The sequence below is a fragment of the Thermothielavioides terrestris genome, chromosome 4 (assembly GCF_000226115.1).
Source record: "Thermothielavioides terrestris NRRL 8126 chromosome 4, complete sequence".
NCBI classification, from domain to species: domain Eukaryota; kingdom Fungi; phylum Ascomycota; class Sordariomycetes; order Sordariales; family Chaetomiaceae; genus Thermothielavioides; species Thermothielavioides terrestris.
Window position 1 is genome coordinate 2,536,546 of NC_016460.1, and position 26,284 is coordinate 2,562,829.

General features: G+C 58.9%; 8 protein-coding genes across 8 annotated transcripts; 4 read left to right on the forward strand and 4 right to left on the reverse strand.

Annotated features, from left to right (window-relative positions):
• Positions 1–339: 339 nt before the first annotated feature.
• Positions 340–2,073, forward strand: THITE_44329 (uncharacterized protein; the record flags this gene model as incomplete). The annotated part of the gene is made up of 3 exons (XM_003655531.1): positions 340–631; positions 705–1,389; positions 1,458–2,073. Coding segments are annotated over 3 exons (1,593 nt in total), but the record flags the coding sequence as incomplete, so codon positions are not given.
• A 6,173-nt stretch (positions 2,074–8,246) lies between these two features.
• THITE_2119417 (uncharacterized protein) lies at positions 8,247–9,845 on the forward strand. The gene is made up of 3 exons (XM_003655532.1): positions 8,247–8,659; positions 9,011–9,070; positions 9,135–9,845. The coding sequence occupies exons 1-3, from the start codon at positions 8,418–8,420 to the stop codon at positions 9,616–9,618; spliced, it is 786 nt and encodes a 261-aa protein (XP_003655580.1). The 5' UTR covers positions 8,247–8,417; the 3' UTR covers positions 9,619–9,845.
• A 3,038-nt stretch (positions 9,846–12,883) lies between these two features.
• On the reverse strand, positions 12,884–17,485 carry THITE_2119421 (uncharacterized protein). Its single transcript, XM_003655533.1, has 3 exons — positions 14,072–17,485; positions 13,339–14,006; positions 12,884–13,196 (listed from the first exon to the last, which is right to left on the reverse strand). Exons 1-3 carry the CDS (start codon positions 17,288–17,290, stop codon positions 13,022–13,024), a joined length of 4,062 nt encoding a protein of 1,353 aa, XP_003655581.1. The 5' UTR covers positions 17,291–17,485; the 3' UTR covers positions 12,884–13,021.
• Positions 17,486–17,922: 437 nt separating this feature from the next.
• On the forward strand, positions 17,923–18,981 carry THITE_2119424 (uncharacterized protein). The gene is made up of 3 exons (XM_003655534.1): positions 17,923–18,401; positions 18,456–18,579; positions 18,644–18,981. Exons 1-3 carry the CDS (start codon positions 18,249–18,251, stop codon positions 18,721–18,723), a joined length of 357 nt encoding a protein of 118 aa, XP_003655582.1. The 5' UTR covers positions 17,923–18,248; the 3' UTR covers positions 18,724–18,981.
• THITE_2119426 (uncharacterized protein) lies at positions 18,934–21,117 on the reverse strand. The gene is made up of 3 exons (XM_003655535.1): positions 20,655–21,117; positions 19,854–20,533; positions 18,934–19,742 (listed from the first exon to the last, which is right to left on the reverse strand). Exons 2-3 carry the CDS (start codon positions 20,469–20,471, stop codon positions 19,293–19,295), a joined length of 1,068 nt encoding a protein of 355 aa, XP_003655583.1. The 5' UTR covers positions 20,472–20,533; positions 20,655–21,117; the 3' UTR covers positions 18,934–19,292.
• A 471-nt stretch (positions 21,118–21,588) lies between these two features.
• THITE_155901 (uncharacterized protein) lies at positions 21,589–22,778 on the reverse strand (the record flags this gene model as incomplete). Its single annotated transcript, XM_003655536.1, has 3 exons — positions 21,589–22,014; positions 22,234–22,562; positions 22,655–22,778. 3 exons carry the CDS (start codon positions 22,776–22,778, stop codon positions 21,589–21,591), a joined length of 879 nt encoding a protein of 292 aa, XP_003655584.1.
• A 363-nt stretch (positions 22,779–23,141) lies between these two features.
• Positions 23,142–23,992, forward strand: THITE_2119430 (uncharacterized protein). The gene is made up of 3 exons (XM_003655537.1): positions 23,142–23,404; positions 23,489–23,762; positions 23,853–23,992. Exons 1-3 carry the CDS (start codon positions 23,388–23,390, stop codon positions 23,889–23,891), a joined length of 330 nt encoding a protein of 109 aa, XP_003655585.1. The 5' UTR covers positions 23,142–23,387; the 3' UTR covers positions 23,892–23,992.
• A 121-nt stretch (positions 23,993–24,113) lies between these two features.
• On the reverse strand, positions 24,114–25,791 carry THITE_130385 (uncharacterized protein; the record flags this gene model as incomplete). The annotated part of the gene is made up of 2 exons (XM_003655538.1): positions 24,114–25,242; positions 25,304–25,791. 2 exons carry the CDS (start codon positions 25,789–25,791, stop codon positions 24,270–24,272), a joined length of 1,461 nt encoding a protein of 486 aa, XP_003655586.1. The 3' UTR covers positions 24,114–24,269.
• Between the last annotated feature and the right edge of the window lie 493 nt (positions 25,792–26,284).

Here is a 26,284-nt window from a genome sequence, read left to right on the forward strand (position 1 = left end):
GCGAAGCGGATCGACTACCTGCATGGCGGACTGGGCCACTCCCGATCGCGCTGGCGGCTGGAGGAAGGACTCGTTGTGTAACCCCGTTGACTAGTCCTAGTGCGCCCAGCTCCCGCTCGCCGGGGGGTAGTAGGCAGATTACGGCGTCATGCGTGGTCGAGACCCAGTCGTCCGCGTCGCCGGACAACCTTTCTCAGTCTCTTTTCCCCCACTGCCAGTCCCGCGGCTCTGTCTTCCGCATCGGTCGACTCTCCCCGAGTCTCTGCAAGCTTCTCTCTCTGTGTGTGTGAGCTGCTGCCCGGCCGTTCAAAGCATGGCTGATTCCGCATGCTTCCCGAGATGACGCTCTCCGCTCCGGACGCGGCACCGCTGTCGGTGCTTTGGCCCGGCGCGCTTGGCCGGCCGAGGGCCAATTACCGGGTGTCGCAGGCGTCCCATGCCACGTCTCGGCGGATATTGTTGTCGATACTACTTCTCTTGCTTATTCAGGGAACGTCGGCGCAGCTGGATCCGGTCAAGAACTTCTGCAGGCGGTTTGGCCACCAGACAGCTCTGATTGACAGGAAGTTGTATGTCGATGGGGGGTTTATCAATTACAACCCTTTGTCGCAGTACCCGGCCAACTATTCCAGTGAGTCCTCGTCTCAGGGACCGGAGACGTCGCCCATGGCTTCCTGTCCACCCCGAGAGCTAACAATTCCAAGACACCGGACTCCAGTACCATGACCTCGACACCCCCGGTGCCGGGCGCATGCCCCAGCTCTACGCCAACCTCACCAAGAACTCCAGCATCCCCAGCGTCAGCGGTGGCACGCTCTGGGCGGACAACATCAACAAGCGATTCTACCTGTTCGGCGGCGAGTACTACCAACAGCCGCCCTCGCCCCAGTTCACCCTCTGGTCCTATGACACCCTCTACAACAGATGGGACGCCGTCGGGCAGCCCGCGCAGGATGATATCGCTGCCGTTTCGTGGGGCGCAGGTGTCTCCATCTCGGAGACGGGCGAGGGGTACTACTACGGCGGGTGGAAGTCGAACAACACGGTGCCGGGCTGGGCCGGCCCGCCGGTTGCCGTGTCCAGGCTCGTCAAGTACAGCATGGACACCGACACGTGGTCGACCGACGTGGGTCCCGACTCGACCGGGCGGGCGGAGGGGGCCATGGTGTTCATCCCGGTCGGGGACGGCGGCATGTTGGTGTACTTCGGCGGCGTGCAGGATCCCCACGGAAACGGCACCTGGATCGGGCAGCCGATGGAGACCATCTTTCTGTATGACGTCCTCAGCTCCAAGTGGTATTCCCAGAACGCCACGGGAACGGTTCCCCCGATGCGGAGGCGGTTTTGCGCCGGCGCGACTTGGGCGCCTGACCAGTCGAGTTATAACGTGTGAGTGGTGCACCGAGCGACGGAGGAGGGCCGTGTGAGCATCCCACTGATGGGAGTTGTTGTTCTAGCTATCTCTACGGCGGGGCGGGCATCTCCGCCGACATCCCGGGCTTCGACGACGTGTACGCCCTCACGATCCCATCCTTCCAGTGGGTGAAGATGTACCCAACCGACGGCAACCTGACCGGCGAGTATCCGCACCACTCGCTCACCTGCAACATCGTCGACAAAGCCCAGATGGTCATCATCGGGGGCACATTCCCAACCAGCGACATGTGCGACGTTCCCGAGCAATACGGCTTCCACAACGCCGACCTCGGCGAGCAGAACCGCGAGAAAGCGCTCTGGCAGATCTACGTCACCAATCTCACGGAGTACGCCGTCCCGGACCCCATCGTGAGCGCCATCGGCGGCTCGGCAGGGGGCGGCGCGACCAAGACGGCGCCACCCGCCGGCTTCGCCAGCCCCGACCTGCGCGTCCTGATGACGCGCAAGGCCAGCATTCCCACCCGCACGGCAACCCGCTCCATCACCACAGCAACAGGCTCCCCGGGGCAGGGGCAGGAGAACAACAACAACAACAAGCCCCTGTCGACCGGCGCGATAGCGGGCATCGCCGTTGGCAGCGCCGCGGCCGCCCTGGCGCTCGGCATCGCGCTCTTCTTCATCATCCGCCGCCTCCGCGACCCCAACCGCCGCCGTCGTCATCTGCACCGTAGCCACGACAACGACAACGACAACGACGACCTCCCCACCACCCACCAGAAGCACGAGCTCCCGCAGGGCTGGAACAGCCCCCACGCCGCGACGAGCTCAGTAGCGACGACGACGACGACAGCGTTCGCGCCCGGAAACGGGTACCACCACCCTCCCCGCTCGCCGGCCGAGCTGCCCGTGGGCAGCGGCGGCAGCTTCGGCGGCAGCGGCGGCGGTAGCGGAGGCGAGCCCGGCATGCCGCCGCGGCGGACCGGGTCGGAGTCGTCGTGGCTCGACCTGCGCCGGGAAGAGCTGGGCTACGAGCTGGTTCCGCCCCCGCTCGCGCTGTCCTCGGGACACCACCACCACCACCACCCTGCGGCCGGGGTGGCGGGGCCGGCGGGGCTGAGCGGAGGCGGCGGCGGGGGCAGCAGCACGACCGACTCGGGCACGGGCACTGGCTCGGGGACGGGCAGCTCGGGGGAGCCGCAGGCGAAGGTGGATGCGGAGGGGAGGCTGTGGGTGCGGGTGAGTCCCGGCATGGGTTTGGGCTTGGGCTTGGGTACGGGCATGGGCGTGGGCGTGGGTCAAATAGGTGGTGGAGGAGGAGGGAGTCCAGGTGGCGGTGGTGGGGATGGTGGTGCGTTGGCGCAGCATCATTCGCGAGGAGGGGAGCCGTGGAGGTACTCGCCCGTGGCCGTGACTGCTGGCTCGCAGATGGGAGGAGGGCTAGAGCCGCAGGAGCTGGACTGTGAGTCGAGACGAAAGGATGGGGGTTTTGGGCTGGGAGAGGACGTGGCCGGGGATGATGGGGCGCACGGACGGCCGAAGAGGCATCTCACGTATTACCATCCTTGATGCAGGAGAGATGCGGCCGATCGTTCAGATGGGTACCTTGTTGGTTCTTTGCGGCTTGATGGTGTATTGGTGAGGGGCGGCCGGTATGTACAAGGGTAACTAGGGGCGTTCTGCGAGGGAGCATGGCGTATCAATCGAAAGACAAAGTTACGGACGCAAGGGGTGAGATTTTCTTGACAAACTGGGTTGATGCGGAAATAACCTTGGCATGACTTCAGGCCGGGCTGAGGAACTTCATGGTGGTCCGGCCGTATCCGCAACTTCAGGATAGATAGGTAGATAGTACGGCATGGCAGTCAGCCCTGCTGAGACGCTACACTCACCTCTTGTTTTTGGCAATGGCGCAACGCAGAGCACAAATCCGTGTGGTTTCACTTTCACCGACGGCTTCCATCGGTGAACAACACAACAGATTGGCATGCCGCTGCGAACAAACCAACCAAACAACGACTCGAGCAATCAACCAACGCATTCCTCACAACGTCAGATCACGCAATTCATCGCGAAAGCTCCGTGTTCGGAATGATCGTCAGCACGTCTCACCCCGGGACCGGCAATTCCGAGTCAGATTGGGAACCTGAGCGCGTGTTCGGCGGTAACGAAGGTAATGCTTGAGCCGAGCGTGAGTCAAGCTCTCCGTCATTCGGCCAGCCGCTCGGCCCGGCCTCTGCTCCTGCAGGCTGCAGGCCGCAGTTCCGTTCCAGGCTGTCGGGTGGACTGTTGGACGGTGGGAGACAAGGACAGGGCCTCATGCTCTCAAGCAGGTACGCACCGGATTCGGATTCGGGTCCGGATCCGACGGGTTTAGGCCGTTGCGTTGCTGCACAGGCGCGTCCTCGGATTCGACGGGGCGGGAGCGGCGCGCATCCGCTGAGCGTGTGATGTAGGTCGGACTGTCGGGGACCTGCACTGTGTGCCGAGGTAGGCCGCGTTGGGTATCCGTAGGCGCTTGGTTAGCCAAGGGGAATCCCGTCTGGAATCTGGGCACAACTCTGCGTTTGCCGCTGCGCGACATCGGAGAACTCTGAACGACTCATCCTCCGCGCGGGCCCCGAGCCCCGGAGGGACCGGGGTGCTGTGGGGCCGCCACCGGGGCCGGGAGAGCGGCGGCGTGCTAGAGGCGCATCTCGCTGCTATCCTGGCTTGCCGCACTGGCTCATATCACCGTGATCATATCACCGTGATTTGCGATATGGGAAAGCCACTCTACTGGTCAGCAGCGGCCAAGCTAGGAGAGCGCCCAAAACGGACGGTCGCTTACACTACTGCCGGCTGGGCCAATGCCAAGCCAACCCTGCGGTTCCGATCTCTTATCCGAACGATAACTCCCCAGAGTCGCGATAGCGTTATCCGTCAGTAGCGTAGCAGCGGCTCTCGGATCTGATCAGCGGCACCTTGAGTGACCAAAGCTACAGAATCCGTCCACTCCTTCGAACGGAACCGTACTTGCTTTCAGTCGACATCGAAGCGAAGGGGGCGAGGACCGCGTGGGGGTCGGCTCCCTTGACCCCCACTTGAAGGCCTGTTTGGTTGCGAGTCCACCACGGAGTGGTACCGAGCTGTTCCTTATCTATCGCGAAACCTCGAAAACCCGTCGTTACCCGGGGGGGCAGGCACAACCTTCCATTTTATTACCATGTGCGGAATATAGAGGCGCCTACCTATCTCTTGTCGGCACCAGCTCGGAGCATCGTGTTTAATTTTTGGAAGCGGAGCAGTTCGATCTGTGCCTGACCGTATCCACGGGAGTACATAACGCTCCTGTGTAGAGTGCGAGGATCGTCTGCAGCACGATGTCTTCCTGTTTGTTGATGGTGGACCTGCGTTTCGCAGCTTCGCAAAGTTCAAGCCGAGAATGGGAGGTTGTGCGTGAGCCATGTGGTGTCGACTCGACGGAAGTGCGAAAATGATACGGGATACGGGGACCACGTTTCGAATTAGCCTCGTGGCTCTGTTCACATTGCCGTCCGCTTTCGAGAGTCGGCCGCAGGTCATGGCTGCGTGCTGGTTGTAGGGGTCACCATTAACACATGACGATATTGCACGTGGCTCGCAAGAGTCTCGCCGGCGGATGGCCTGTCAAACACATCGTGCCCGTACTACGACTAGTGTAGTGAGAGTGGCAGACGCAGCACTGACATTGCCACAGCCGAAAGGGGAAGACGGCCATGATCCGAACGGTTCGTTGAACACCTTCGTTAGCCAGTCTGAAAGTCTCACACGTCAGCTCCCCGCCTTCTCGGCTTTGGAGCTCGTACCCCCACGCTGAGCGGCTCGGATGGCTTGGGGTCAGCTCATCCAAGAGCGCAGGCAATGCAAGATCGCAACCTTGCTGAGCCGCTGTGGGTCACGGATGATGCACCCAAAGGATCCAGGAACGCGGCGGATCATACACCATATTGCGCATGTACTGTACAGTACACTAGTACCAAGTACCTGCTTCGCCAGTATTCCCCCAGTAGCAGCAGTGGGCTGACACGAGGGCTCGCTGCCGGATCTCTACACAGAACACTAGCAAGCAAACAAGCCACTGGCGCTTAGCCAGTAACTTGAAGCATGTGCTCCAAGGGGGTTCGGCCCAGGGCGGCTTCCAAGTTTTTCTGCTGCGTCCAAGCGTCCATGGAAGGCAGAGCCTCGATCTTCAGTGGAGTCGGGGCTCAACGTGAATCGACGGAGAGATCAGATTGGCGCTTTGCGGTTCGTTGCTCCCGTCCTTTTCCCGACAACGGTAGTTACGTCACACACATTGTGATATTTTTTTCCTCCTTTGGTCATGAACGGCAAGCCGCTTCGAGGGTCGTTCCTCTGTAAAACGAGATGGTGATGCCGGCATGCCAGCACATGCTGCAGACCACAGATCAAACTCTCTGTTCTTCCAGCAATTGAGAGCGGGGTCAGCCATCAAGGTCCCTCTGTGTAACTACCACAGTACGAAGTCGTCTTGGTTCTTCTGGGTCCCTGTCAGGCCGGCGGCTGTTCCTGGTCACCGCGTTCATCTCTAGGTTGGGGAAGAGAGGCTTGTGAGACAGGGCGCGAACGTGTTAGCCAAAAGGGTTGCGCTCTGCCTGCTTATTGCGTGGCGTCCTCCCAGGATCTCGTCATCTGACGCATTCTTCCAGAACTTGGAGCAAGTCAGGTTCCACACCAATTGGGAGGCCTGAAAGTTTGAGAAGTGCAAGTCAGCCGCGGGAAAAATCTTCACCGTCATCCGGGACACCGGGGCACCTGATGCTAAAGTCTTAAGGACGATGGCTCACGGATGGCTCGGCGTTGCGCGACTGGGTAAGTTACGCGTGATGGGAGCCCAGAGTTCGCGCCCACCATTGCAGCTTACGCTCGCCTGCCTGGCTGGGCGTTGTTGGATGGCCAAGGTAAGGTACCTCCCTTCTTGAAGTTGTAGTCAGCCCGGCGTACACAGTATCGAGTACCTGTGCAACCTTGTTGGCATTCCCCAATGCATGCACATCCCAAGATGGATTCAGGGACCTGCGGCACAGTACGTGCCTGGAGGTAGCACACAGTAGGTACCGATATTCCTTTCTATGCCACAGTCGTCATTGGAAACTCGGAGCTCGGAGCAGCCATGGTCAGGAACTGAACTGGAACCTCGATGAACTCGCAGCAGCGCACAGAGTCATGCGAGCCCTGCACACCGTAAAGTGGGTTCCAGCCAATCACTTGGCAAGATCACGTCTCACGACGAACCATCCAGGCCCAGGTACCCTCCACAGTACGGAGGCACGCAGGAGGTGTGAAGTCAGTCAATTGAGCTCGCAAATGTGGGAAAGATATCACGACATTCTCGCAACAATCGCCGTCTCCAAATGCTGTCATCCGTCACGCGGAAGCTGTCACCGCACCGACCACATGGGAACATAAACGTATAGTACTCCATACATAGCAGGTAGGCTCGTGTAATACACAGTACGGATACTCACAGGGGTTTCGACGAAAGCAGCGGGATGCATTCACAGCCCAAAGCTCCAGGCTGACTGTCCAACCGACGAGTCCCGCGCTCGCAGCTCGGCACACCTCACGGGGAAGCAGGGGCAAGAATACGGAATACATTAGGTTGGTATGTACGTGTACCTTAACAAAACGGAGAGACAGGGGCAAGGGACAGGGTTCCGCCAGGGTCCCGCCGTGGCACCCCACATTCTCATGACGATCCACTGGAACCCCTCCTTTCAGCCCCTCTCAGGATGCCGCCAGAACATGCGCCGGTTAGCTAATCGATGCGACAAACTGGACGGCGTGACCAGCTTCACTACACTACAAGAGGACTTCGCACCCTCTCCTCGTCTTCCTGCAAGACTCTCCTCCCCTCATCTTGTCCGCATCTGTCGCTATTGAGCAGGCAGACAGGATCCGAACTCCGACTTGGCCAAGAGGACCCGTCACAGAGGAGCTTTCTTACCTACCTACCTACAAGCTCTCGCGTCTTTCACACCGTGAGGTGACTCTCGCGGCCCGCATGGTGTAACATTATCCACTGGGGCAAGGTTCAACTGGCAGCCACAACTGTGGACGCTCACTCGAACCCCCAGCAACGGTGAAAGACGATTGGCCCAGGCCGCAACTCCGAGATCTCCGTTCTCGGCAAGCTTCCCAGGAACCGGCCTGTCCGCATACCTGGGGTTGATCGAAGCGCTTGCATTGCCAGGACCGCGAAGAGTCATCCAACACGGACAAAAAGCTGGAATATTCCGTACCGGCTCAGTTCTGATTCGCTTTCTCTTTCCTTCGCTTCTCGGCCCCTAGGCACCTACAAGTGTATTTAACAACACGAACTCCGCCGGTCCGTTGTTGGTTGGGACCAAAGCTTCCCGTCCTCGAGTTCTCCACACCCCCTCCGTCACGTCAGACAGACGAAGCCCTCCTGCCGTGCAGCTATCAACAACGACAACGACGACGTCCTGCTATCACAGCCATCGACGCCTCTTCAAACGCCCAATTGACGTTCGATTGTCTCCTTCAGACGCCAGCCGTATCTTCCATCTTGTCCAAACCACGACGAGCACCTGTCGAACTGCAGCAGCACACCACTGACCACCAATCCAATCCACCTTTGACCCGCCGCCGAAGACCCAACAACCGGCAGCTCAGGAAAATCTCTCCTTGCAGCGTACATACATATTTGCCACCACTCGACGAGACGCAATTGTTGGTTCGTCAGAACCTTCAAATTTTCCTCCTGCCTCCCTGGCTTGAAAGAGCAAACCGCCGGGCTCAAATAGGGGCCGATCCCGTCCTTGGGTTCCTGGCTCTCAGAGCCCTCGACTTTCTTCAAACACAGCAGTCGGAAGTTGGTTGCCTGAGCTGCGAGCCCTCCTCGCTCCTTCCCCCCCACTGGACCCTACGCTAGTCCAAAGCAGCAGGCGGGCCCCCGCATAACCACCTACTGGTGTAACCGTCCCGCCCCTGCTTCTGTCAACCTGGAATCTTCGAGCCAATCACGGCACCGGCAGTCACCAATGCACCACCATCGACGAAAGTCGGGCCATGCCTCGGGCAACTCGTCCCTAACGGACGTGCGCAAGGCTGTTGGTTCAACGGATCCGTCGGCAAAGAAGCACTCATCTCGCCCTGCCGCCATGACAAGAAGGACCACGCCGCAGAGCGTCCCGAAGCTGGGCAGGAACCCGCGCGATCGCGAGAAGGAGTGGGAGGAGGAACGCTGGTGGGACGAGGAGAGGGAAAGCTTCCCGCAGTTTTGGTATGTCATCCCAACAACTACAACAACCCTGCCCTGTTTTTTCCTCCCCCGTTTCACCAACCGCAGTTGCACTGCATTGGGTCGTTTGGCCCCGCCCCTTCCCCTCACAGGACTGCCGAGTCCGTCCTCCTGCATCCGTCACCTGGCATGCAGGCGATCGGTGTCACCCCGGAACACCCGAGTGAGCACGGGACAGGAGGGGAGAGCGGGGGAGACTGGCTGGCGGCCCATCAGCGTTGATCTCTTCTCGATGGTGCCGGAGAGTGCCGTTCCTGCATTGTTACTCCCACCCCACATTCCCGCTGCCCGAGAGAAGCCCCAGGCTGACCGACTGGCTGTTTCGTGCTGCAGCATGATCTGCGAAAAGCAATTCGTCCCTTCGGATGATCAGTATTTGTACTGCTCTGAGGAGTGAGTCCGACACGACACGCACAACTGCTGCTCTGCCTGCGAATTGCTGACGCGGATCAATCAGATGCCGCATGCATGACCTGAACGGCGCGAGCATATCCACGGCGCCGAGCCGCTACATCAACGGTCCCTCGGCCCCGCAGTATCCGTTATTCTCGGGCCCGCCGGAACACCGAGATATCATCCCGCGCGCTTCGCCTTCGCGTCCGAGCTCGACACACGTCTCCCCGCCAAGCACCCCGGCGACCCAGTCTGCCATCTCAGCCCTCAAGTCGCTGTCCATCCGCCCAGCGAGTCCCACCTCGCCTACGGGGACTTACCATTCGGGTATCTGGCCGTTTGGCCGGAGCGCCACCGCGACGAGTCCCAGCAACTCGTACTCGAAGCCCGCCATGAGCATTTTCTCGTCGACGTACGATGGCGCCTATTCTGCCGCCGGCAGCGATTACTACGGGTCAAGCTCGGACCGGCCACTACCAGCCCGCAGGCCGACCGCGTACGCGAGGCCGAAAAGCATCGAGCTCGTGACACCCATGCTGGGACGGTAGTCCGACTGCGCTTGCTCAAGCCCCGCGCTCGGCTGCACCCGTTCACTTGGGGCCCATGCCGTGGAAGGTGGGGTGCGAATTGCTGGTAGCCTTTGCCCTGCATGGGGTCTCGGACTATCCGCCGACAGCTCCCCAATTCTTCGTTTACCTTTCCTCCTCTCGCCTTCATGTGTGTGGGGTGCGCGTGGAGACGAAGGGGGGGATCTGCCCAGCAGTGCAGGACCCTACAACCTGCCACGCGGGGGTTGTTGGTCGCACGACACATGCGACAAAGACCAGCCGTCGTCTCGTCGTCAGCAGACGCCAATGAACACGATTTCTCCGCGTCTCGCCTCAGTTTACCCCACACGATAGTCGAGATCATGGGGGCTTTTCGGGCGCCGCTATCTCCCTCCGGCTTTCCTGATCGGTCCTGGGGCACCGACCATTTTCCGGGGTAACTCACCCTCGAGCATGGGCACGTTCCGGACGCCTGCATCTCTAGCGCGGGGTTTCGGATCACCCGGCGTGGGTTGGTCGTCTTTGCTCCTTCTCACCCGGCCTCATGGGGTCTTCCTTTTTGTCCCAATTTTCTTTTTTTCTTCTGGTCCTTCCATATTTCTTTTTCTTTACTACCGTTTCAATCCTGCGGGTTGCATTTCAAAAGTGAATTTAGCGGGCATGGCATCACGTTAACACTAGAGTCGGGAAAAGCAAATCTCCGGGGCATGCATTTGACATGCGCCTTGTCGGTCTGGGAATTTCTTGGCGTCGCTGGGGTTGGAGACTCGGGAACAACATGACACAGCTCAACTGCGGAGTATTTGCACACTCTGATTATCGGTTATAGTGTATCTTCAGGCTTATCATTAACAGGACTGGAGGGAATCCTCGAGGAATTCCCTTGGACAGTGTATATCCGCATTTTTTTGTCCGTTTTTAGCATCCCCTCAGGAACTGGATTTGGATCTCGCGAGTATTCGGAGCTTGACCTCACTTGGGTGCAGGTACCCTTGGCTTGTGGGACAGGGTACTGAGCGATGAGACACCCTTAGTGGAATTTTGGTGTAATAAGGTCTAGTTCTGTTACAATATAACTACCCCAAACAGCGATTGAGTAGGAATACGTCGTGGTGATATCTTGTGTGTGTATCGGTTTGCCCTGCGAATACCTCAACCCGGATTTGGTTGACGACTTACTGAGTACCTTTACCTCCACATGTGGAGACCCCATAACTTCCAAGTATCCATCCCTCCCCCCGGGCCGTCCGCGGAACAGAATCCGAGCTCTGACAGCCGGTCCACTCTGCGGGGCAGCTTGGGGTTGAGAATGGGTTATCCGTACATGATGGAGTACTCCGTACGGAAGACACTAAGCTGATGGGACAATGCAAGAAGTGGAGTTTGTAAGATGGGGATCTGTTGGCCGAGTTGGCGAGAGCTGGAGCTTTTGTTGACGAGATATACGAGAGTGAGAAGGTGAGTGGAGTATATGGGTGAGGAAGAAATTTTCTTCTTTGGCTTTGCTGCGCCGTCAGAGCTGCCAAGGTAACGGAGAGGGAAAGTTGGAATTGGAAAGTGGAAAGTGGACAATGGCTGCAAGTCTGCTGCGCTGCTTGCACGGAGTAACTACTGTGGTGGTTTGTGTGACTGCTTCCACACAGGTAAGGTATCGTGGGAGGACCTGAGTAGGCGAGGATTGATTTGCAGCTTCGCAGGAGCAGAGTGTCTCGCCGCGTACTGCGTCTAACGCAGATGTACTGTTAGGTATTTATTTACGTTGTAGTTAGGTAACTGGTTCAACCAACTCCAAACAAACCCCAACTGATCAGCCATCATCGCCCGCCCATTGTCCCACGGACACAGCGCCACGTTCTGGCCCCGATCCCCCTTTCCGCCGCACTTCCCGACCATCTCGGGAAGTCCTGGGTAGTTTCGAGTGCAGATATCGGCCCGTGGTAACTAGCGGAGTGGAGCCGCCTCGGCAGCCAATTCCAATATGTAGTTGCCTAGGAGTGAAGATCCAGATGGGATAGGAAGAAGTCGACGACGATCGGAGGGGGTCTTCTGCTTGTATGCACGGAGGCAGTTCCGCATAACTATCTACCGTGTCTGGTTCGCACTGTAGCTGATACCTATGTGTAGTGCGTACCTTACATACGGACATCGGTGGTATACACTACCACCTGCCCCAGGACCAAGGGGGGGGGAAGGGGGCGCAGGTTGCTTACTTGTAAGCTGTGGGCTATCACGGACTTCCATTCCAATCTCTGCCTTCTACGTCACCTCAGAGAGCCCAGCAGTACTACAACCCCATGGATGATAGACAGCGTTTGGTGCAATTGCCATCTTGGGAGCAAGCCCGTTTACGTCAGGGGTTTCCCGTCTTCTTTTTCAGGGCGCCGCAGTGATAGTAAACAAAGAAAAAAGGCCACGGATTCGCTAACCCGCCGGGCATGACGGAAAATCCGGCAGTTGACGGGACAGGCCCTTGCTGTAGCGTAACGTTAGTCGTTAACAGGCACGGGAGCCTCTCTGTGAAGGTGCACGATTTGGTATCGAGGGTGATCAGCGTGTTGGGATCGGCGGTGGTGACGAACGAGGTGTGGCCGGGAACAGCAAAGCCATGACGAATTGTATGAGGATGGAGACACGAGCCTACCTGTCGAGGAAGACCGACCTGACTTCACTGAAGTAACTCCGCTAAGTGAGGATAGGATGTGGGAATGCGCCACTACGGAAGCTTCGGACGGGATGGCGATGGATTGAAATGTACATACGGGTACATACTCCGTACTCACGGTCCAGAACCCTGCCAATAAGGGAGAAATGGATGACCGTGACACCGTTTGCAAAACTGCATCAAATCATCTTCCGATGCCTTTACGGATGACAACGGAACGATGAATATCTTCCGGTGAGCCGCCACTCGAAGAGGACCTTCGCTCCGCGCTTCAAGTCGAACCTGAGGAGAGATGTGAGCGAGTGTATGGCCTGGACTTCGTGCAACATCGAATCACCGCAGGCAAAACCCGCAGCAGAGCGCCATCTCGATGACCAGAGCGAGGACTGTAATCCGTATCACCGCATAAGACGACCGAGATCTGACGCCCCAAGCGCGCTGTGTACACAGAAATACCCGTCATCATGCCAAACCCCCCCAAGAACACGACGACAATAGTACAGATTGGACGCTGCTAACTGTCGAACACAATGATAGCCAGCGTACACCGAGAACAAGAACGACCCCGCCAAAAGTCGCACGGCGAAACAGCAGCACCGCTTCTTTTCCCCCTTTGAATGAACCCTTGGTACTCCGCCTGGTTGTGACAATCCCCATCCATCACTACCAGCAAGTAGGTCATTTAAAGTGAAAAACCCCGCCAACCGAAAAGAAACCAAACGTGGTATGAATCCCCATCCATCATTGTGGCCTCGAGCTCGCCATTTCGCCGTACCGGCCGCGATGCTGCGTCGTATCGTACGCCTGCAGCACCCTGGTCTGCGACTCGTCGGCCTGCGAGAAGGCGTACCCGCGCTGCTTGCGCATGCGCTGCACCTGCCTGACCTTGCGGATAGCCTTTTGAAATTGCTCCATCCTAAAGATGCGCCAGACTCGGTTAGCACTCACTCACTCTTGCAGTTCCTGCCCCAGAACGAGCGCATTGAGAAGAAAAAAAAAGGCGGGAAATGGCGAAGGGGAAAAGACAAGGGGTGGTTAGGGCCCGGGGGGGAACGTACCGAGGCCGGTAATCCTGGATATTGTACTTCTGAATCTCCTGCACATGGTGGTACGCCTCGGGCCGCCACAGGCGCTTGCTGAACTTCCACGCGAAGTCCCGCGTCAGGGAGAGGATGGCAAGAGTGGGCATCTGGAGCCAGAAGGCGGGACTGGTGAACAGGCGGGGGACCACGCTAAAGTACTCGGTCGAGAACCCGAGCTTTGGAGCGACGGTGCCGTACACGGCGATGAACACGATCCAGATGGCCATGCTGCCGGGGATGGCGATGACGTGGTACTTGGTCCAGTTGTTCGTCACGAGCGCCGCCTTGCCGAGGACGGTCAAGAGGACGGCGCCGTACATGGCCGTACCCCAGACCCATTTGCCGGCGGGAACGCTGTCGCTTTGGACGCCGTCGTCGATGAAAAAGAGCGAGCCGCCAATGTAGAGGATGATGGAATGGTAAACGGCCGTGGCGATCCACGCGACAAACACCCTCAGCCGGAAGAACCGATTCTTCTGGCCGAGAGAGTACAGCTGCGGATAGCGGTCGAGGAGCCGGGCCGAGACGAACTGGTCCAGAATACCCAGGGCGAACGGAGGGAGGAGGGTGTAGAAGACGTTGTAGAAGGACAGCGTCCAAGACTCGTAGATGACCTCGCCGGAGAAGACGTTTTGGAAGACGTACTGGGAAACGTGAGTAAAAGTGAATGACAGCGCATACGGCAAAAAAAGATGGATGGGAAACTTACCCAAAACTGCGTGAGATAAAGGGTGATGTTCTTGTAGAAGGAAAACAAAATCGCCTTGGACACGCGATGGTAACTCCAGGAGCCGTGGACGAGGAGAAGCTTGCGGAGGAAGCGAAACTGGGCGATCGATATATCTGCGCTGCGCGCGGCCTGGAGACCCTCGACGCCGCTGATACCGATGCCGATGTGCGCTGCCTGAATCATGGAGACATCGTTCGCTCCATCGCCGATGGCGAGGAGGATGGACTCCTTCTGGTACTTCTTGACCAGCTTGACCACCATGGCCTTTTGTAATGGCGAGACACGGCAACAGATGACGGCCTTGCACAGTACGGCAAGGTCAAGGAAGAGCTTCTCCATGTCTTTCTCTAGAGCATACGTCAACGACTTGCCGTCGATCACGAGGGCCAGGGTCGCCGTCTCGATGGAAACGTCGCCGCCATGATGCCGGATCGCGTCCAACTTCTTCTGGAGGTTGTCCCGCGTCGCTTCAGCGCTGTCCTCGTTGACGATGAGAAGCATCATGTCCTCGCTCAGAAGCTTGCAACTCATGCCGATGTTGATGGCCGTCTCTTGTCTGTCACCGGTCAGCACCCACACCTTGATGCCGGCCTCCTGAAGCGTGTGGATGGTTTCCGGGACGCCGTCTTGCAGTCGATCCTCGATGGCGGTGGCGCCGAGAAGGTAGAAGCCATGCTCAATGATCTCGGCAGCCTTGTCCAGCTCCTGAGCGCGGGTGCCGCCTACGGTGGTCTGCGCCTTGTCGTAGACCTGATACCACTCCTGGAATTCCTGCTCGGGAATCTCGCGCATAGCCAGGCAGAGTGTCCGCAGCCCTTCGGACGCGTATTCCTCGAGGTGGCGGAGCGTGGCATCGACGTGCGGGTTGTTGTCGTTCAGGCGCTCGAGGATGACCGTGTCTGCGCCCTTGCAGTAGATTCGAATCTTGCCATCGGGGCAGCGGTAGATGGTCGACATGCGCTTGCGCGTCGAGTTGAACTCGCAAACGGCCAGGAGCTCGTACTCGAGCTGCTCGCCGTTGACCTCGATGATGACGGCGCGCGGCTTTCGAGCGATGAACCTGTAGCCGAGCTGCACGGCACCCTCGACGAGCGCTCCCTCGTCTGGGGAAGCGGCCTGGTACTTGATGCGTCCTGACTCGTGTTGCTCCGGGATCACGGTGTGGCAGGTCGCAAGCAAGGCAAGGAAGTGATGGATGGCTTGGGCGGTCGGATGGCCGTTGAGGTTTTGCTTGAGCTGCTTGAACAAGTGGATGCCAACCTCCACGCCGTCCTCGATGGTCGGAACGCGGTCCTCGGGGACCGTCTCGGCGTACATGACGCCTGCAATCGAGCACGCCTTGAACTCCATCTGATTGCAGGTCAAGGTCCCTGTCTTGTCCGAGAAGACGTACTCGACCATGCCTAATTCCTCCACCAAGCTGGAAGTGCGGCAGTTGGCAGGCGTGTCGGTGACGTCATAGTAGATATCCAGGTCGTCGTTGATCAAGATGCCATGCCAATATTTGATGAGTTCAAGCGTGACGAAGAGCGAGATGGGAACCAAGGCGGAGAAAAGCACCCAGTACGTGACCATGTCCTTGAGGAAGATGCGAGCCACGGCCGCGGCGCCGTCGAGGGGGTCTAGCGCGAGGTAGGAAAGCGCGTCACCCATAACATTCCGCATGATCAGATCGCCGACGGTAGAGATGACGCTCAGCACGAGCAGCATGCCCACCAGTACCAGGACGAGGTTGTTGAGCTGCTTTTCAACCTTGGTCCGTTTGATGGGTGCTGCCGTCGCGTTTCGCATCAACTTGGTCTCGTGGCCGGTGAAGACGACGACACCGTGAACCCAGGGCGTATTGCGCAAGGTGGCGCCACGGAGCAGCAGCTGCTCTGGGTTCAAAGGTAGTTCCTTCTCCCCGCCGCCAGCCTGCATGGTTAGAGTAGCTTCGTACGTATATAGGCTGCTGTTGGGCTGCTCGGAGCGGAGCCTGCCCCCGAGACGGCTCAGCTCAATCGAGCTCACCATGGATGAAGTCTCGGGAAGGGCCTGCTTGATCTTGAGGTTGGTCTCGCCATCCAGGTTGGCCGTCTCGATGTAACAGAGGCCCTCTGGCTCGGAGCTAGCCAGAAGGACCAGGTCGGCAGGGAACGGTTCCTCCGACTCGACGCGCACAATATCCCCCACAGAAACGTCGATCCATCTCGCCTCGGTGAAGGTCGAGCCGCGCAGGACCCGGGTCTTGGACATGTTGAGCGCCCTGTCGGCTTTTCTTCTTCGGTAGTCCTCGACCAGCTCTTTGCCTGCCGAGACCAGAAGCACAACGATAAGCGGACCAATGGTGGTGTATTGATTCGTGGGCGAGAGGCCGGGGATCTGCTGCAGACCAGCAGTGAACAAGAAGAAGATGTTGGCAAATTTCGAGAACTGTTCGAAGAGGAACTTGGGAAGAAATGTCGCAATGTTGTACTTGGCCGTGGAGATGTGGTTATCCACGTACTTGTTGGCAGCGTTCGCAGGCGGGTTGTTGAGGTGGATGATCCGGGGGCCGAGGGTGGATGGATCGGGCTTCGCACGCCCGAAGCCGAACTTGAAGTTGCCCATGTCGAACCTCTTCTCCTTCGGCGCGGGCACCTCGGCACTCTCTGTCCGGCCTTCAGCGCGCGACTCGGTCAGCGGGAGATCCATCTCCGAGTATCCCTGACCCATCCCCAGCCTGTTTTTCACCCTCCCGAAGAAGCCGCCGCCCAGGCTCAGGACGCTGTTCCGTTTCCTCGCATTCTCCCGGGCCGAAGATGACGGACCAGCGTCGGCTATAGCACCGCCATGCGGGTAGTACGACCCGCCGTCGTCCGGGTAGTCATCGAAGTCGTCGGCATATCTCTGGTAGTTGCCCAGATCTGATGTCTGGCTATATTGTCTGCCAATCTCTGGGCCGTAAGGCCCCGCGGGGCGCGCTGCGGAGCCTGAGGGGCCGGCGGGCGGGGGCCGTCCGGCGGGTTGCCTCGGCTGGCCGGCGCCGACGAAGTCATCGTATGACACCGAAGGGCGCGATGGCGCACCATGCTGGTCGTATGCGTAAGAGTTGAGGAGGTCGTCGTCGGTCAGGGCAGAGCGCTGCCCGGCGCTATAGACGGGCTGCTCATTGTCGAGATCGAGGAGGAGGTCGTTCCGGGCGCTCGAGGAGCCTCCGGGAGGCAAGCGGCCGGTCATGCCGGAGGGCGGTGCCGCTCAGGGCCAAGGGGTGCACGGCAGGTCACAGCGGGCGTTGGCGCATTGATCGAGGGCGAACGACAGTATGAAGAGATGTTGACGGAATGAAGGGCTGCGACACCGTCGAGGGTTGCGAGACGAGATTGCGTTGACGAACGCAAACGGGCTGCGAGTGTCGGGTGTCGTGTTGGCTGCGAGCACAGCCTCCTTTCAGCGGAGGATTGCGAATATTGCTTGGGCCCTGGGGGGGCAGCTCAGCCGCAACCTGTAACGTGCCGGTTGGATCGGCAGGCGTCGCAGCAAAAAAAAAAAAAAAAGACGAAGCTGGACTGCCAAAGCTACCTCAGTTACAAGCAGCCGCGACCAGTCTGTAGAGAGGCGTGCCACTAGATGCCGCTGGATGCGTCGCGGGTTTTGCAATCGGTATTTCAGATCGAGGTCAGGTCAATACGAGGCATTGCTTTGATGCGAGGCAGTTCATGTTAGGGGTGTCCGGTGTAACGGTATTTTGGGACTAACCAACGTTCATGTTCGTTAACGCGAGCGCGATTGGCTAGTGCAGGGACGTCACTTCTTCCACATTTGGTCATTAAAAGCGTTGGCTTGGCTTTTGAAAGGTGTTTGCCTGTTCACTTGGTTGCCCTGAGGAAGTGTTTCGGCTGGTTTTTATGGCCAATCAGAATCCTTATTGAAGTTCGAGGTGTCCTTGCCACAGGTTTGAGGTGATTACCTAAGCCAGAGGCCGCATGTTTGAGAAACGAACATGAAGGTCACTCTCGTCCCGCAATGAACAGCACCGTGCACCAAGCCTGCGCCTCCATCATCTCATTCTCATCCAACCGCCACCGTCATCGACTCTTGACACTCAGACACGATCAGAGAAGACGCGCAACACATCACGGACACACGAACAGCAACGCATCCGTTATAGCGCAGCAAGGACGGAATAGTGTCCAACATGGTCTGCGCCAAGTGCCAGAAACTCCACCAGACAACCCTTGCCACTCCGGGGGTCAAGAAGAAGAGTGAGATGTACTATGGCTCACCGGCGTCTTCATCTTCGTCGACCGACAAGAAGTCGGCCACGCTCGGCCAAACAGGTATCTCAAAGGTGAGCAGCCAGAACTTTTGTTGCCCTCATCGCAATCGGCTGACACTCGCCCAGAGCAAGCTCCTTTCTAAGGCTGCCAAGAACCCCTACGCTCAATACTCCAGCTCATGTGCACGATGCAAGACCAAGATCGCCCAGGGGCACACATACTGCAACCAGTGTGCTTACCGCGCAGACGGTGAGTACTCGATCGCCCTACGTCCCCGGTCTCCGGTCTCTAGCAGCTAACCTGACAAAAACAGCATGCCACATCTGCGGGAAGCCAAACAAGCCCAAGTCAGCCGTGCCTACGGTTGATGGCCAGAAGCGGACCCTGAAGTGAGGCGAAAGGCCAGGTCTGTCATCAAGGTCAATCGGCCGAACTCGTCAATAGGCGCCGGGACCGGCCGAGCACACAGGCTACGGTCAGGACACGACGCTACTCCACAATGCGCCTCTCCCGCCGCGGCGTTTGTAGCGGACAAAATCCCGCCGCTCCCGAAGATACCTCACGGCCATCTGGAGGTGTGTTACGGTTCTCGGTGCGTTGTATCGTCGCATACTAAGTTCGCAAATTCTTGGGAACCAGGGGTGGCCGAGGGTACCTGAGCAGGACGGCGTATATGGGCGCGCCTTGTCTTGCAGAGCGTATTGGACACGCAGTATGAGAGCAACGAGAGCACAGAGGGAGCGGCTGTGATGGCTAGGATACGATGTAGTGACCGGGAAAGACTACCTTAGCGACTTGGTTCTCACCCTGGATTGTACTGTCGTCGCCGATTTACAGTGGAAGCAACCCAGGGAGTCAGGACCCCCCGTTTTAGGCATGTTGAATCAATATATATATAGGTGTTGACCATGTCAAGATATGTGCTGACTTGCTCGGCCAAACCGGCCGGTTCTGACGCCATATCAAATGGAAGCCTTCAGAGGCTGCTCCTTAAGGATGCCTCTCAAGAACTCGTCGATGTGCTGGTTCGTCTCGGCCGGCTTCTCCCACAGCGCCCAATGCGTGGCATCCACCTCCCTCATGACCAGATTGTCAAAGTGCTTGTCCATACCCGCCGACATGGGCGGCGGCAGCGCCCTATCCCTCGTCGCCACCACCATCAGGGCAGGCACCCTGACCCTAGTCCTCCCCTCCTGCAGCAACTTCCGCTCCTCATCAAAGTTGATTTTGGCCGTCTTATACCAGCACAATGGCCCTCTCATCCCGTTCTTGACGAACTCATCCGCATAGAAATCCAACTCCTCCTTGCTCATCAAGGGGCTCTCGCCGATCTTACCCACCTCCAATTTATCGAGCTTGAACCCGCTCAGCACATCAAACACGGGCTCTCCATCCTCGCGGCGCGCGCCATACTGTTTCAAATGTGAGTTAGCTCTTCCCTAATTGGGAGATTGGGGGCAGCTCGGGAGCAAAGGGATTCTTGACAAGGAGGAGGGGGGAAGAAAAGGGCGGATTTGACGCACCATGACGCTCAACAACGCCCTGATCCTGTCCCTGCCCACCACCGCGTCCTCGACCTCGGTCCGCCCAAACTGCAGCTGGTACCCAAAGTTCGGCAGCCGCTTCACCATCTCCTCCCTGCTCAAGAACACCTCGCTGGGCGGCCAGAACGGCGTGCACACGCTGAACACGCCGCGCAACAGGTCCGGGCGCCACAGCGCGAACCGCCAGGCCACCGCGCCGCCCCAGTCGTGTCCGCCGACGAAGAACTTCTCGCCCTCGCTCTCGGCCTGCTGCTGCTGTTGCACGTGGCGGACGAGGGCCACGAGATCGTCCACGACGGCCTTGAACGAGTAGGCGGCGAGGTCGGGCGGCGCGTCGCTGCGGCCGAAGCCGACCAGGTCCGGCACGACCACGCGCAGGTTGAGGGCGAGCAGGCGCGGGACCTGGTAGCGCCAGCCGAACGAGAGGTCCGGGAAGCCGTGGATCAGGAGGATGGTTGCCGAGGGAGGCGGCGGCTGCGGCGTGGCGGGTTCGGCGAGCAGATAGTGGTAGGTCTTGCCCGAGGCTGGGATCTTGTACGTGCAGTGCTGCACGCGGGGGTCCGTGGGGGTGAGCTTGTCGACTTTGGGGGTAGCCATGGTTGTCTGTTTCTTGTTGATGTTTCTGTTGCTGATTGAGAGATTGGATACGGTACGTTCGTCTTGAGAGTGTTAGCAAGTCGTGCGTGTGAAAGTTGACTTCGGGGTGCACACGCGGAAGTGTGCGAAGACATGGAAGTAATAAGAGGGGTAAGTAAGGTTGGTCAAGTGCAACGGACTTACAAGACCTTAAGGATCAACTACCTCTACTTGCAATGTAGGCAAAATTCCCACCAAGCCACAGCAGTGCAGGAAGATTGTCCAACCTAAGTGTGTAAGCTGCAGAGCAGCCCACCTCCACAGTACACAGTTGATCGCTTTCTGCTCGCGAAGCTCAACGAAGTGCGCAGCTTGCGCTTATATACTGGAGGTAACCGTACATTAGGTAGCGAGCTTGGAGGAAGCTGCCCAGAGCCCTGAAACCATGCTCCCCACCCTCAAAGCATCGAGTTCCGGAGCTGCCTGCCCAACGTAGCAATCATCCCATGCATCACTCGTGGGCACCCCGCTTCCGTTGGCCCCTCTTTCCCAAAGCAATACGAGTAAACTGTGAGGCTGTTTGTGGTGTTCGACCCGGCCTCTCCGGGGTTCCCTTCACCTGATCAACCGGCTTAGCTAGGGGGACCGAGGTAACTTAGCCGCAACAGCCGGAAAGCACAAGATACTCGACAGAAGACGCACATTACAATATTTTGCAATCGTTTTTGCTATCCGCGAGTGTCTGGCCCTACCTAAGGCACCTTAAGGTAGGTACCAGGTAAATAGGGAGGGAGTGTACGGCATGCACACCCGTCTGGGATCGCCAACGGAACGGCTCCGACGCTGCCTCGGCACGGCGTCCGGGACATCTCCGTCTCCGCGCCGCTGGGGCCTGCGAAATCCCGCCGGCCTCCGAAGTCCGCTCCGTGTCCGCTTACCGAAACCACTGTAACTGTCTTCTTCTGGCACAACCCCGGCCTAGGAGACCCCAAAACGAACGCCGCGGGATCCGATCAACCCGCCAGCATATCATACACACCGGGAAGGAAAAGCCGCTGACGGGGCACAAGACTCGCCTACACTTACAACAAAACACGCAGCGCAGGTTGAAGAGTAGGGCAGGAACGGAAAAGGCGCGTTAGTATATGACGATGTCCTCCTCGTCCTGCATCATCTCGTCTCCGTTTTCATCGTGGTCCTTGTCATGATGATCACCCCGTAGTACCTTCGACGGGGTGGCGGCCACAGCGTCTTCCCGGTTAGTATCTTGCGGCGAAGGTTGGGGCTCACCAACCGTGGCTCTTTCTGCCCGTGAGTCCGAGTCTGGCTCGGATTTCGGCCGCTGCCCCTGCTGTCCCTGCTGCTCCTGCTGCTCCTGCTGCCCCTGCTGCCTGGGCGGAGGAGACGGCGACCGTGGAGGAGGGCTCACGCCCAGCGCCCTGAGCCGCCGCTCCTTGAGCGACCTGAACTCGCGCGTCTCCCTGTCGATCATATCCTCGGCAGCGCGAATCTGTTCCTTGATGGTCTCCTCTTGCTCTTTGGTGAGCTCCCAGGGTATGTAGTACTGTGGCACGTCAGCGTCGTTCGAGACACGCCAATGGGCCGGTGCGTCCACCTACAAGTCTGGGTTCGCTTTTTGTGTGCAGACTGTGTGCCCTTGAAAGCAGAGCCGAGTGCCTGGTTCTCATCTACGCGGCAATCCAAATCAGCTACAAGTTTCGTTCGGGGGAGGGAGGAGGGAGTGGGGGAAGGGGTTGCAGCTGAAGGAGACGTGACAACGTACCGCCTGCTCCTCGAGTTTGATCTGCTCAATCTGACGTGTCCTCTTCAGTTGCGCCAGCCTTTCGGCCCTGCGCTTCTCATCCTCGGCTCGCCTCTGCTGCGCCTTCTCGTGCTGCCGCCGCTCGATCTCGAGCCTCCTTTGCTGTTGGGATCCCGCCGTGGTCCGACTGAGCGTGCTGACCAAGCCGCCAAACAACCGTTGCCCGCGCTTTTTCTCTTCCAAACTAACGGCCCGGCGGATTGGGGGCCCGCCCGATGCTGATGGTCTCCTCGCTTCGGGTGAGCGCCGGGCCCCTGGCTCGCGCTCCGGTTCCGGCTCCGTCGCATGCGCTCGTGTAGGCAACGTGTCCGTGTGCGTCCCATTTTGTCCCTCCCTAGTGGGCGCCGTCCGGTCTTCAGCTCTCTCATTCCTTGGCCCTCACCATTGAGGTTGGGCACATCTTCGTTCCCGTCGTCGAGCTTGAGACGCTTCCCAGCGGTGTCCTCTTCGGTGAGCTCTGGAGTCGCTTTGCGCTTATGCGTGGCAACATCTTCCGATTCAGCCATCTGAGCTTGTGGCACGCCGGCACTCGATTGCGATATGATAGGTGTAGCGCAGATTTGGATCGCTTGGAAACCGCTGCTCAATGCGCAGCGAGCTGGCTGGAACAGTGCAGTGGGGACAAAGGCGTGTGTGCGATCCTGATTGCCTGTTTCGGGGCGCCGTTCGAATTGCCTGTGTTGTAACAGAGGCACGGTGTTGGGAAAGGTGGCCCTTCCCTAGGTGCCGTAGCTTATCGCGAATCGCGGGAGCATGCCCGTTAAGCCAGCGTTGTCCCGTCGCATGCTTTCACGAGTGGAGCTGCTTCAACTGTTAACCCGAACCCTCTAAGCAAGTTGTAACAGAGCGAACTGTCATAGAAATTACTGGAAATAACTAGGTAGGTAACGTATTAACGCCACGGTGACAAAGCCTCGGTGACGTGCAATTTCGGTCGCAGGTAATCGGCCTTCGGCATCTTCAACACGACCACGAGGCGACGAGACGAATCGCTTTAGCACGCCTATCCATACCCATCACCCCTTTGATCGTTGACCCTTTCGACTGGATTGCTTTCCCCAAACCATCCATCACTCTCGACAAACAGCAAGGCCAGCTAAGTCCCAACCCGCACCATGTCGCGCCATCATCCGTACGTGCTCCCCTCCCCCATACCCCCTTCTTCCCCTCCCCCACCATTTGAACATCATACTAAAACCCGTCCGTTCGTCCTCAGCGACCTGGTCATGTGCCGCAAGCAAGCCGGCATCGCAATCGGGCGGCTGTGCGACAAGTGCGACGGCAAGTGTCCCGTCTGCGACTCGTACGTGCGCCCGACGACGCTGGTGCGCATCTGCGACGAGTGCAGCTTCGGCAACTACCAGAACAAGTGCGTCGTGTGCGGCGGCGAGGGCATCTCGGACGCCTTCTACTGCTTCGAGTGCACCCGCCTCGAGAAGGACCGCGACGGGTGTCCCAAGATCATCAACCTGGGCAGCTCGCGGACGGATGTAAGTTTTCTCTCCATCTCCATCTCCATCTCCCGACCCCCCCCAGCTGGAGTGTGGCCGGATCGCTGACCTCTGCGTGTTTGTGTGTAGCTATTCTACCAGAAGAAAACGAATCGGTCGACGTTCTAGTGATGGGGTGGCCCGGGTTTGGGCTGGTTTCTCTTCTCTGGATTGGCGTTGGTGTGGATGGATGGCATGGGCGAGTTGATTTCCTGGGAGGATCTTCTGCATTCGATGGCGTCTTGGAGTTCATTCGGAGCATTCTAAAAGGGATATGAAAACAACCACACCAGAAGTCCTCCGCAATCTGCTGACAGCTCTTGAGCATCTATGCTTGGTGTCTTCCAGCTTATGCTAATAAAATCGTCATTTCATGCGTTTCTACAAAGGAAATCGGATGCCAATAACCAACATCTGGCACCACGTGAGCGTATTAATACATACGGGATCCCGTCCCTTTGCACAGATACCTTGGAATCCGGCACCTAAGCAACCAGGGGTGGGTGCTTAGATGTAGCTGACCTTCGTGCCCATCCCGGCCGTGGCTTTCACCTTGGCCCAGCTGACCCCCACGATCTGCGCGATCCTCTCTCGGATTCTCCTCCGGCTCAGCAGAAGGAGAAGCCCGATAATGAATGCCAACATCCGCAGCAGCACGTACGGCTGTGTCTTGAATGACCCAGCGAGCTCGTCGATGAGCACTCGGAGATTCTCCAACACCCTCGATGCCCTGGACATCAGCGTCGGAGCCGCGACGGCAGTATCGCCGCCGCCGCCGCCGGCAGCAGGGCCTCTCCCCGCCAACGGCCCTCTCGGCCGCAAAATACCGCCCCCACCCGACGGACTCCCGGGTGGTTTATTCCTCGACACCGACGACGGCGGCGGGAGCGGCGGCGTAGACGACGTCCCCTCGACGCCAAAATCCACCTCAGTAGCGCTCACTCGTTTCGCCGCCGCTTCCGCCGCCTCCCTCTTCAGGCGCTCCTCGTCCAGCCTCCTCCGCTCGCGCGCCTCGTTCTCCGCCCGCAGCCGCCTGGCCTGCTCGACGTCGCGGCGGATCGCCTCCTCCCGCCGGCGGCGCTCCTCCTCCTCCCGGCGCTCCGCCTCGAGCTGCTCCTCCTGCAGGGTCTGCAGCGCCTGCAGGAAGGCCTCGCGCCGCTCGTCGTCGAGCACGGGGCTCACGGAGATGAACTCGCGCGCGTACTCCCACTCGCCGTTGCGCGGCAGGACGTGCAGCGTGTAGAGCTCGAGCAGCTTGACGCGCGCGTTGAGGTCGCGGGGCGTGTCGGCGCCGCTGGGGCCGCCGCGGCGCGCGTGGTTGTTGCTGCCCGCGGCTGGGGAGCGGTAGCGGCGGGATGGGGACTCCGCGAAGCGGTCTGAGCTGATCTCCAGATTGGGCGTGCGGGCTGCGGCGAGGTAGTTTTCGAGCCGTTTTTGGTTGAGAACTTGCGTTTTGGAGTGCGCTAAGAGGAGGGTGGCTCTGGATGGTGTTAGCGGGAAAACGGGCTTGCAAGGAAACCATGAATCGGTTGCGGACGTACAGGTTGATGACCACCTCGGCGTCAACATCCCCCTCGACGCCGTGGTATCCGTTACAGACTACCTCCTCCCAAATCTCTCCCTCCCGAACCTTGTGGCAAAGTGCCCTCCACTCATGCGTCCCAAACGCCTCCTTGCCGTCGTCCGAATCAAGCTCGACAATCGCATTCAGGATGGTGAGGTACAGGCTCCACACCTTGACCCTCGATGACCGCGACGCCGTGGCGACCGGCGCGGGCTCGAACGAGCCATTCTGCTCGTCCGACGCAAGTGGAGATATGAGAGGTAGCACGGTTGACAGGGCCTCGGGTAGGCGACGCGTGAGGAAGAGCGTGGACGCCTGGCGGTATGTCTTTGAGATGTGCGAGGCGGCGGCGTGGCGGCCGGAAGGGACGGATAACGACAGCGACGGTATTGACGCGGACAGGCCTCGCGCCTGCGAGAGAGTGTCCGCCGCTGTGTACAATGCACGATTCGGACCCGAAGCCATCGTGGAGTGGATGACAAGCAGGGTGCACACGTCGTTCGGACTCGCGTTGTTGTGTCGTCCAGCTCGCAGCGAGAACGGGGAATCAAAACACAACGGCGTTTCGCTTCAGCGGGACCGTCTTGCCGTCGCGTCGCCAAACGCGAGAGGTCATGCCCAAGGGAGAGATGTAGGCGGCGCGGTACGGGTCATTGGCGACGCGTGACCAGGACCCAAAATGCCGGGCGCAGTTGCAACATGTGCCTGCTTTGCGGGCCTTGCTGGCCGCAAATTGCTGGAGCTTGAGCCTCGGCTTCAACCCGGGGACATACCGAGCCGAGTGGGTCCTAGTCGGCATTGTCCTGACTGCGCAGTGGGGGTCAGTGATTGCCCAACTGGGTATGCCAAACTGCGGCCTCTTCTCTCGACACATATACAAGTTACGTGGTTATATTGAGCCCCCTGTAACTGATTAAAACTATACCACAGTATCTTTCGGAATCAAAAGTGGCACTGA

Excerpts from the sequence above, each read along its gene's own strand:
- THITE_2119417 (XM_003655532.1), top strand. The coding sequence starts at position 8,418 with ATGCACCACCATCGACGAAAGTCGGGCCATGCCTCGGGCAACTCGTCC. Across the intron at positions 8,660-9,010 it reads GAAAGCTTCCCGCAGTTTTG|CATGATCTGCGAAAAGCAAT; the intron begins GTATGTCATCCC and ends TTCGTGCTGCAG. Across the intron at positions 9,071-9,134 it reads TATTTGTACTGCTCTGAGGA|ATGCCGCATGCATGACCTGA; the intron begins GTGAGTCCGACA and ends CGGATCAATCAG.
- THITE_2119421 (XM_003655533.1), bottom strand. The coding sequence starts at position 17,290 with ATGACCGGCCGCTTGCCTCCCGGAGGCTCCTCGAGCGCCCGGAACGAC. Across the intron at positions 14,007-14,071 it reads TTTATCTCACGCAGTTTTGG|TACGTCTTCCAAAACGTCTT; the intron begins GTAAGTTTCCCA and ends CACGTTTCCCAG. Across the intron at positions 13,197-13,338 it reads ATCCAGGATTACCGGCCTCG|GATGGAGCAATTTCAAAAGG; the intron begins GTACGTTCCCCC and ends GCGCATCTTTAG.
- THITE_2119424 (XM_003655534.1), top strand. The coding sequence starts at position 18,249 with ATGGTCTGCGCCAAGTGCCAGAAACTCCACCAGACAACCCTTGCCACT. Across the intron at positions 18,402-18,455 it reads GCCAAACAGGTATCTCAAAG|AGCAAGCTCCTTTCTAAGGC; the intron begins GTGAGCAGCCAG and ends ACACTCGCCCAG. Across the intron at positions 18,580-18,643 it reads GTGTGCTTACCGCGCAGACG|CATGCCACATCTGCGGGAAG; the intron begins GTGAGTACTCGA and ends TGACAAAAACAG.
- THITE_2119426 (XM_003655535.1), bottom strand. The coding sequence starts at position 20,471 with ATGGCTACCCCCAAAGTCGACAAGCTCACCCCCACGGACCCCCGCGTG. Across the intron at positions 19,743-19,853 it reads GGGCGTTGTTGAGCGTCATG|TATGGCGCGCGCCGCGAGGA; the intron begins GTGCGTCAAATC and ends CATTTGAAACAG.
- THITE_2119430 (XM_003655537.1), top strand. Across the intron at positions 23,763-23,852 it reads TGGGCAGCTCGCGGACGGAT|CTATTCTACCAGAAGAAAAC; the intron begins GTAAGTTTTCTC and ends GTTTGTGTGTAG.